Genomic DNA, 10,063 nt, shown 5'->3' on the forward strand with positions numbered 1-10,063 from the left:
TCGACACCATCTCTTGGGAATTTGTGGCGCATGATTGACCGACATGGCGCACCCTGGTTTACCAGGGTTGCCAGACATATGAACACAGAAGGACAATCTTGGCACAAGAGAAGCGAGCACTCCGTAAAGCCAGAGCTGCAAATGCTGAAGCAACAGTGTCCACATTTCTCTGTTCAGTATGTGGCAGAACATTCCGTGCCAACATCGGTCTCATCAGCCATCTACGGACACACCGCTGATGGCCCATAATCCATAAGATGTCAAGGTCTTCATCGAAATCGATGGACGAACAACAGATCTATCTATCTATCCTATCTCTATCATCTCTTGCCTTTTTACGAATAACTCAAGGCGGTAAACATGTTTAATGCATCTTCCTCCTTCTATTTTCCCCACAACTCTGTGAGGCGAGTTGGGCCGAGAGCGCGCGACTGGCCCAAGGTTACCCAGCTGGCTTTCACACCTAAGGTGGACTTCAACTCACAGTCACTTCTGGGTTAGCAGAAACTTCCCGTAACTCATGTTTTTGCTTTTCCAACGCACTTTTACCTGTCAACAAACTAAATATTTGTAACGTTTGTGTATTTCTCAGGAACTGTCAGCCCAATGAGGTAGAGCAAACTAAAAAAAAACACAACCAATATCATATAAGAAATATTTATTGGAACATTTAAACAAATAAAGTCTTGCAAGTCTGAAAGTACCTCCCTCTCCCCTCACTTTATCTTCATGAGAAGTTGCAAGGGGCTTGGCTGAGACCTTTTCTCACATTATTTCTTTGGCCTGAGGCTCAAGGCCCCTCCGATCCCTTACAGTGGTAGAGACTCTCCTGTAATTCAAGGCCACGCCCTCTGCCCTTTACACTAACTGCCCGCTGTCGTTGCCTCAGGAATAAAAGGATTTTTCCAATTGTCAGATGCAGTCATGTAGCTCCCTCCACAGGCAAAACTGCATCCATATAACATTACTCCAGCTATTTTCACCTTAGCACTTTTCGACATTGTTAACAGGATCTACTATTGCCTTTTCATCCATTTTTCTTTGCCATAAACGTGTTTAACATTTGTTTCAATTCCCCTTTTTGATATACTGTTTTTAAGTTTCCTCCTCATTCAGAGTCTCTTCTCTCTCGTCACTCCACTAAACAATCTTTTCCTGCACTCCCATTAACGTAACTCTGTATACTTCTGCGTCCTTCTGTAGCACAATGCTTCTCCCTCCGTTCCAAGCAAATTCAAATATACAGGTAGTCCTCGACTTACGATCACAGCTGAGCCCCAAATTTCTATTCCTAAGCAACAGCTAAGACTGTGGCTAAGACAGTTAAGTGAGTTTTGCCCCATTTTACGACCTTTCTTGCCACGGTTGTTAAGCGAATCACTGCAGTTGTTAAGTTAGTGACAGGGTTGTGAAGGGAATTTGGCTTCCCCATTGATTTTGCTTGTAAGAAGGTCACAAAAAGGGGATCACGTGACCCCGGGACACACTAGCTGTCATAAATATGAGTCAGTTGCCAAGCGTCTGAATTTGGACACGTGATGCTGCAATAGTCGTTAAGTAGTCGTAAGTCACTTTTTTCGATGCTGTTGTAACTTCAAACGGTCACTAAACAAATGGTTGTAAGTCCAGGACTACCTGTATCAATTTTTACAGCCACTTCTCATTTATTTGGTTGGGAGATTACTTTTCATTCAGGACTCCTACTTTATCTTTTTTGCACTCCTCTTGTGACTTAAACTTAAATCACAGGATCCAAGTAAACTGGGGTTTTTTTCTATCCAGATGCTCATCGTATTATTTCCAGATTAACTTGATGCTTAGCTAATTCTGAAGCTAATAAATTGCTTTTTGTTATCAAACTAAGTGTTCTTTCTAGCTTGGCTGCCTCAACTTTCCTTTCTTTCAGTTGCAAAACATCTGATGAAAACAATCACTTCATTTTCTGTGGCTAAACCACATTTAGAAAAATCTATCTACATTTCATCTATATTTTCTTTCAGACCCCCTCCCTATATTTATTGAATCAACCTGTCTTCCAAGTGGGGGAAGCCTTGAGGTTCAAACTTGTGTTAAAAGACACCGAAAAGGACACAGTACTTTCCAAAGCCTCACTCCTAAACTGGAATTGGCACGGTTCAAACAGTTTTTAAAAGCTAATATTTATTTGAATCTTTTAAGTGAAAAGGCAAAGAGAGGACGGGGAAGGGTGGGGGTTCATATGCTGCTTCAGAAGTTGTCCTCTTTGTAGATAACTTGGGATCGTTTGTCCTGATGAGAACCATTGATGGTGTTTATCACAGCTGAAAAAGGAAAATGATACACATAAGGATTCCTAGCAAAAGATAAATAGATTTTGGCTTCTCCCACTTCTGGCTTTACCTCCCAAAAAGAAAAACCATACAAAGCCTGTGCCCCGCCCCCTCAGTTTGGGATGCAGAAATATTTTGGGAGGGACTTAACCTTGTGACCTCTGATGCCAAATCCTGCTTACCAAAGAGACCTAGGCAGATTTATTTAGTCCAGGGGTAGGCAACCTTGGCTCTTTTATGACTCATGGACTTCAACTCCCAGAATTCCCGAGTCAGCATAGCGTAGCTGGCTCAGGAATTCTGGGAGTTGAAGCCCATGAGTCATAAAAGAGCCGAGGTTGCCTACCCCTGATTTAGTCCATTCTCATCTTAGATCAGACATGTCAAACACAAGGCCCGGGGGCCGGATGCGGCCTGCAAAGTGGTTTCATGTGGCCCGCGAAGCCATCCTAGAAACAGTGAGGGAACGGCCCCCGCTGCCTTGGCCCTGGCCCAGGCCGGCCGGGAGTCAATGTACAATTTTGTGGTGGCCATCTATGCTGAAACGCATTCAGTCTTAGCTCCATAAGCCCCCTCCCTTGTATGGCCTGAGAGGAACAGTGAGGCTCCCCCAGTGGACCATGCCTTGGCACTTGCCCTGGTCCCACCCCTTTCTGCCAGAGACCCTCAGATCGGTCCCACTCCTGCCCAGGCCCCCACAGGCACCCTTGACGCGAACGATGTAGAGCTGGCCACGCCCACCCAGTAGGCCACACCCACTCCATCCATGCCCACCCAGTAGGCCACACCCACCCGGCCCCCTGAGGGCAACCGCAATGCTGATGCGGCCCTCAATGTCTTAGATTGTCAAGCACAAGCAGGCACAATGTAAAATGGCACTTAGGCTGCTTTCCACATAAAGATTAAAAACGGCCTGGGGACCTTGGTTTGGTCACACTCATCTGTCCTCAAGAGGCTCTGCACCTATTCCCGATCCCTCCCGTGCTTCTCCTCACCCAAAGTTCCCCACACGGAGTTGCCGATAGCCACATCCAGCATGGGCTGCTTGCGAGCGATGCTGACCGTCAGCTTCACATCTTCTACGACGGTACCGTTGAGCTGGGAGGAAACGAGACATCCAATCACTCGAGAGCCCAGACCAACTTTTGAGAAAACAAAAGAGACTTCCCTGTCTGGTAAAGGCCAATCAAACTTCACCAAGCCAAGATCCATCATCCTATCTTGATCCATGAGAATGAGACACACACACCCCCAAAAAGGGGGGGAGGGGGCTGATTCCAGATATAATACAGGCTGCCCAGACAATTGCTGAATAGAAAATGATTAAGAGGGAACTGGCGCTCCAGCGCCATTCCTCCTGATTGATTGATTGATTAAATGTATGTAGCACTCATCTTACTGTTGAAGCGACTCTGGCTGGCTTACGAAGCGATAAAAAAAATAATATAAAACCATTAAAATTAAAGGAAATTAAATCAAGACTGAAAACCATTAAAATGAAGAGAAATTAAATAAAGACTAAAAACCAAGAGGATGGGAGACACGGGGGGGTGGAGGGTGGAGATCTTCTCAGCCATTCCCAGCATAGGCCACCGCCATCATTCATTCATTCATTCATTCATTCATTCATTCAATTCATTGCCTTTCTTATTTTTACAAATAACTTAAGGCAGCAAACATACCCGACACACCATCCTCCTCATATTTTCCTCACAACAATCCTGTGAGGTGGGTTGGACTATAATAATAATAATAATAATAATAATAATAATAAAATAATAATAATAATAATAATAATAATAATAATAATAATAATAATAATAATAATAATAATAAAGTTGGAAGGGACCTTGGAGGTCATCTAGTCCAACCCCCTGCTCAGGCAGGAAATCCTATACCATTTCAGACAAATGGCTGTCCAGTCTCTTCTTAAAAACTTCCAGTGTTGGAGCATTCATCGCTTCTGGAGGCAGGTTGTTCCACTGGTTAATTGTTCTCACTGTCAGGAAGTTTCTCCTTAGTTCTAAGTTGCTTCTCTCCTTGATTAGTTTCCATCCATTTCTTCTTGTCCTGCCTTCAGGCGCCTTGGAAAATAGGTTGACACCCTCTTCTTTGTGGCAGCCCCTGAGATATTGGAACACTGCTATCATGTCCCCCCTCGGCCTTCTCTTCGTTAAACTAAACATACCCAATTCCAGCAACCGTTCCTTATATGCTTTAGCCTCCAGTCCCCTGATCATCTTTGTTGCTCTTCTCTGTACAATGTACTGAGAAAGAGAATGACTGGCTCAAGATCACCAAGCTGATTTTTAATGGCTAAGGTGGGACTTGAACTCATGGTTTCCTGCTTTCTAGCTTGGTGCCTTAACCATTAGACCACATTGGCTCTCATTTTACCTCCGTCACCTATAGGAAAATCCCTCTTCCAATACCTGAGCAACAGCTTGATCTGCTGATTCGAGCTTGTCATAGGTCACAAAAGCACAGCTGAGGGTGGGGGGAAAAAAGGAGAGCAATTAGTGGGGGTGGGGGGTGGGGGGAAAGGTCCCAGGTGGCTAATTGCTTAATGGCACAAAGTACCATTTATGGAGGAACCACGGTCAATGTGGATCGAAGTTACAAATCTGTTTCTCTAACCGCAACGGAAAAAGAAGCAGAGGAAGGGAAGGGGAAGGGAAGGAATCTTTGACCTCATTGTGGTTGCCTCTAGCAACAACCACCGATTTGGGTCATCAGTAAATATACACCCCCCCGACATTTTGCCCTTTAAGAACCTGGGACCTTCACATTTTTCAGCACATAAAATAGGATTATTTGCACATGTGTAATCATTCCCATCATTTTTTTAAAAAAATAGACATTTTGTGTACTAAAAATTTAATCCGAAATTAGTACCTATTACTTTGCGCTATTTTATGCAACTGCTGCCACACAGCAGTGTTTTTCAGCCACAGCTTTTAAAGATGTGTGGACTTCCAACTCCCCAAATTTCCCAGCCAACATATTGGTGGGGGAGGGGGGGGAAGGTGAAGAGAAATATCAATTCCCTTCAAGATTATTTTTTTTTATAGAAAATGATGCTATCCTCTTCCTATGACTGGCAAAGTGATGCAGATCCTTGTCTGTATCTACGCAATGCCGAGAAACATATCCGTACGTTTATTCAGTAAAATCAAAGTTCAATAGACCATGACTTAGCCGTGTTCCTCAAGTTAAGAGTTGAGGTTTAATGGACAATCTAGCATGAGGGGATAAACCTCTGGATAACTGTATCATCATCTGATATTGAGGTAATGGAAACGAGGTAGCCAACTTAGAGACTGTTGCTGTTACCATGTTTTCCCCGAAAGTAAGACCTACCCCGAAAATAAGTCCTAGCTTGATTTTGGGGGTCGGGCCTAATATAAACCCTACCCCCAAAAATAAGCCTTAGTTTTGGGGTGAGACACACACCAAAAATCAAGCTAGGGCGGGGGGCGGGAAGATTGGAGCTGCCTCATACGCCACGTATCCGCTTACCGTTGCAGCCTGCCTCTCCTCGCCGGCCCACTTCTGTGGCGTCCCCCAGCCTGCATTTCGCAGCCAGAGGCCTTTCCGGAAGATCTCTGCAGCCGAGAACCAAGCTACAGATTCAATCCATAGCTCGGTTCTCAGCTGCAGAGGCCTGTCCGGAAAGGCCCCTGAAGGCGAAATACAGGCTGGAGCGCTCCATTCTCAGCTGCAGAATGAAGCTGCTCCTTCGGTCGTAGAAGAAGTGGGCCGGCTGGGCAGGGCTGTCAGCGCCGGAGGTGAGTGGAAAAGACACCCTCACCCCCGAAAATGAGACCTGGTGTCTCTTTTGGGAGGCAAAAAAATAAATAAAAAATAAAAATAAGACCAATGTTGTGATTTCTCGCCAGCCAGTGGACCCGGCAGCTGAGTCTGAGGCATCAGAGGAGGAGGAGGGGCCTGGAGTAACATCAGAGTCAGAGGAAGGCTCTGAGGAGCTCCAAGACTTACAGTCTGACGAGGAGCCTGGCCCCTCTACTCGCGCTCAGGCTGAGACACAGCAGTGCTGGGAGTCTGAGTCGGACAGTGATGAACCACAGCCGGGAGACATCCAGGATGCACGTAAATGCCAGCAAGAAAAGAGAGTAGGACAGAGGAATGCAACGGGGCGGCTCCAAAGGCAAAGGAGAAGGTATTAGGAAGCCACGCCTTGGCTGAATAATAATAAGGGAAGGTGTGGGAGGTGCTGGTTGTCAAAGGCAAACGTTCGTGTTGAGGATCGAGTTTCTGTGAACTGTGTTTCTTTGCCTTGGACATTGGCTCAGGGGATTGGTTTTTTCCTGCGGTTCCAGCCAGCTTGTTGGAAGAGGGGTTTCTCCTTGTGAGCATAACAAGGTCTCACGTAGGCTGGGACAGAACCACCGGGTCTTATTTTCAGGGAAACACGGTAGCAGGTAGTTCTCAACTTACAATTATTTGTTTGGTACATTTTTCACACTTACAACCATTGTTGCATTCCAGCCCCCCACGGTCAGGTGATCAAAATTGGGATGCTTGGCAATTGGCATGCATTTCTATCCGTCGCAGTGCCCCAGGATCACTTGATCTCCCTGTTGCAACCTTTTGACAAGCAAAGTCAATGGGGGGAAGCCAGATTCTTTTAACAATCGGATTACTAATTTAACAACGGCAGTGATTCGCTTAGCAACTGTGCAAGAAAGGTCGTAACGTGGGGCAAAACTCGCTTAGCAATGGAAATTTGGTGCTTGCAAGTCGAGGACGACCTGCATTTAACTGAGGAGAGATGGGCGAATTGTTTGGCAGGGTTCTTCATTTTCATGCAAGTTTCTATCGAGGGCGTCGTATGGACTTTCCTCTGAGGCCCTGGGGCCCAGGTCCCTCCCACCACTCACTTGCGGACGCCGTCTACGGAGAGGTCAATGATCTTCCCGAAGGCCGAGAAAGCCGTGGTCAACATGGCTTCATTCATATTTGCCCCATACACGTAAACCGTGTTCCCTTTGCGTGGGAGACGCCACTCAGGGTAAGAATCTGATCCTGGATAACAAAGGAGGGGGGGAAGAGAGAAGCAGTTGAGAAACAATTTGTGGCTTTTGGTTCTGCCAAAGTCCTGCAAACCACACATAATGTCTTCTCCTCTTTTCTCCTGCAGAATCAATATTCCATATATACTCGTGTATAAACCCATCTGTGGATAAGCCAATCCTTCCATTTTTAACCAAATACTCTGCAAAATGGCCGCCCGTGGATAAGCTGACCCTTGACATTCCTGTATGCTTTAAATTTCACCAATAGGCTAATCTATGGATCATGTACTCATTTTGGGTTATTTACTCACAGATAAGCCAAACCCAATTTCTGGCAACTGAAATTGTCTCATACGGTAACCGGTTCCTATTTACAACGGTTGCAGTGTCCCGAGTTTATGTAATCAACTTTTGCGACCTTCCGACAAGCAAAGTCAACGGGGAAGCCACTTAAAATAACCCTGTTACTTAACTACAGTGATTCACTTAGCAACCGTGGCAAGACTGTACAATGAGGCAAAATTCACTTCACAACTGTCTCGCTTAGCAACGGAAATTTTGAGCTCAATTGTGGTTTTAAGTCGAGGACGACCTGTATATCTTTAATGAGGCAAGCAGTTTGTTATACAGTAGTGGCCAAAATTGTGGAAACCTTTTGGGAAAAGTGTACAGTAGAAATGCCACCTTTGGTTAAGTTTCCACCAATTTTTCTTCTAATTTCTTGATAACTGTAGCCTTGTTCACTTAATAATACTATTTTACATCGCTTTCTGGGCGACCAGTCAACACTTTGCACCATTACTTTAATTTTATTACAAGCTCACTAAATGAAAGAACACAAAAAAACCCCAACCAACTGGATAGCAATCACATAAAACACTGACAAATGTCCTCCTCTCAGCTTCAATACCTGACATCAATCACTGAATCCTGTGATCTGATTGGCTCATTGCCAAAAAAAGATGACACCCGATTGACTCTCTAAACACTCATGCTCATTGGCTACAATCAGGTGAAGGCAAGCTACCTGATATCAACCTAAGCAAGTTGTGCTTCCTTTTTCTGGTTATTTGGCTATAACTTTTCATAGAATACAGTACAGATAATTGAACAAGCTTTGTTGCATTACATTCTTGATTAAATTATCTTTCGATTGATGTATAATTTTATGGCACTACTCCCCCCCCCAAAAAAAGTGGTGTTATTAGCCATCAAACCTCAAAAATACACTTTTCCCAAAAGGTTTCCACAATTTTGGCCACTACTGTCGTCTGGCAAGATTTCTGACTGTAGCGGAGAAGCTATGAAGGAAATTGCTTCTGAAGAAACTCAGCCCAACAATATTGCCCTCCAAAGGGACCAAGTATTTCTTACGGCGGAAGCCTTCTCCGTCCCGTTCTCGTTCACGCCCTCGATCTCGATCTCTGTCTCTGTCTCGATCTCTGTCCCGGTCCCGGTCTCTGCTCCTGTCCCGGCTACGATCCCGGTCACTGTCCCTCTCATATCCATGCAGACTTTCAGTCTGGTCGGATTCTTTGTCTGGATCTCTGCCTTCCTCTGGCTCTTTCTCTGGGTCTCGCAGAGAATCGCTGGGGCTCACAAAGCTAGGAAGGGAGAGAACTGATTCACCAGAGGTTGCAGAATCTGGAGAAGCGGTTACAAGAGGCCACTCGGGGTTTTAGTTCCTCAAATCGGAACTACAGGGCAGAGGAGGAAATAACTGGCACGAAACGTAACACCTGCTCTTGTAGGCAAAGAACAATCAACCCTGACACAGTTGCGTTCGTGGTTTGCTTTCAGTCTGTATCATATCGCTTGCCTTTTCTTTCCTCTCATTTACTTACAATTTTTTAAAAGAGTTTTCAGTTTTTAATGTCTACGTCAGTGATGGCGAACCTTTTAGAAACCGAGTGCCCAAAACCCGCCTCGCCCCTGTCCATCCCCACATCTGCCCGCAGGGCCACCCACCACCTCCGCAACCTGCCACAGCAGATCGCCCAGGCGGCCCAGCAGCATCATGGTGGCCATGCCCTCTGTCTGCGCCCCGCAGCATCATCTGTACGCGATGGGGCGCGAGGGTGGAGTCTTGTCCCCACTGCCCGGCTGCCATGTCCTTGGCTGTGCTGCTCTGCACAGGCTGCGCCCGGGGTGACTCTCCTCTGGGGGGGCTGCTGGTGAGGGGGCCACGGGGGGTGGCGGGGCTGGGGCAACGGCGTGCGTGCCCACAGAGAGGGCTCTGAGTGCCACCTCTGGCACCCGTGCCATAGGTTCGCCACCACCGGTCTACATTATCATTCCCCAAACGCTTTGCAAAATGACCTCTGTTTTGATCTCTCTCCATCCCTCGGGATAACCCTATTGCCATAATAAACATGATACCCCTCACAGTCTTATAAGACTCTACTGGGGGTCTTTTTTTTTAAAGCAGGGGTCCCCAACCCCCAGTCCGTGGCCTGGTGCCAGGCCACAGCCCATTTGGAACCGGGCCACGGAAGTGGTGGGCGAGTGTGTACACACAGCTGCGTTTATGAAAGCGGCACGCTTGCGCAACCATCCCCTCTCCCCCATGCCGCCACCAACAGCCCGCTGAGCCAGGAAATTTGGACACCGCTGTTTTCAAGGACCGTCATTTGTAAAATAATAATTATAGGGCAGTTTTTCACCTACACACATAATGGTACTTTGCACATCTGAACTATAGCCCAGCAAATAGCCTGA

The 10,063-nt window shown here is 46.2% G+C and overlaps 1 protein-coding gene across 1 annotated transcript in view; it reads right to left on the reverse strand.

Annotated features, from left to right (window-relative positions):
• Positions 1-2,141: 2,141 nt before the first annotated feature.
• Positions 2,142-10,063, reverse strand: part of LOC107287883 (negative elongation factor E) — a gene marked incomplete at its 5' end in the record, with an annotated part of 11,403 nt that continues 3,481 nt past the window's right edge. The window contains 5 exon segments of the mRNA XM_015816443.1: positions 2,142-2,300; positions 3,305-3,407; positions 4,742-4,796; positions 7,211-7,355; positions 8,720-8,949. Coding sequence (XP_015671929.1) covers positions 2,227-2,300; positions 3,305-3,407; positions 4,742-4,796; positions 7,211-7,355; positions 8,720-8,949 — 607 coding nt within the window.

Source organism: Protobothrops mucrosquamatus, unplaced genomic scaffold, assembly GCF_001527695.2.
Source record: "Protobothrops mucrosquamatus isolate PMUCROS unplaced genomic scaffold, P.Mucros_1.0 scaffold_114, whole genome shotgun sequence".
In the NCBI taxonomy this organism is placed as follows: domain Eukaryota; kingdom Metazoa; phylum Chordata; class Lepidosauria; order Squamata; family Viperidae; genus Protobothrops; species Protobothrops mucrosquamatus.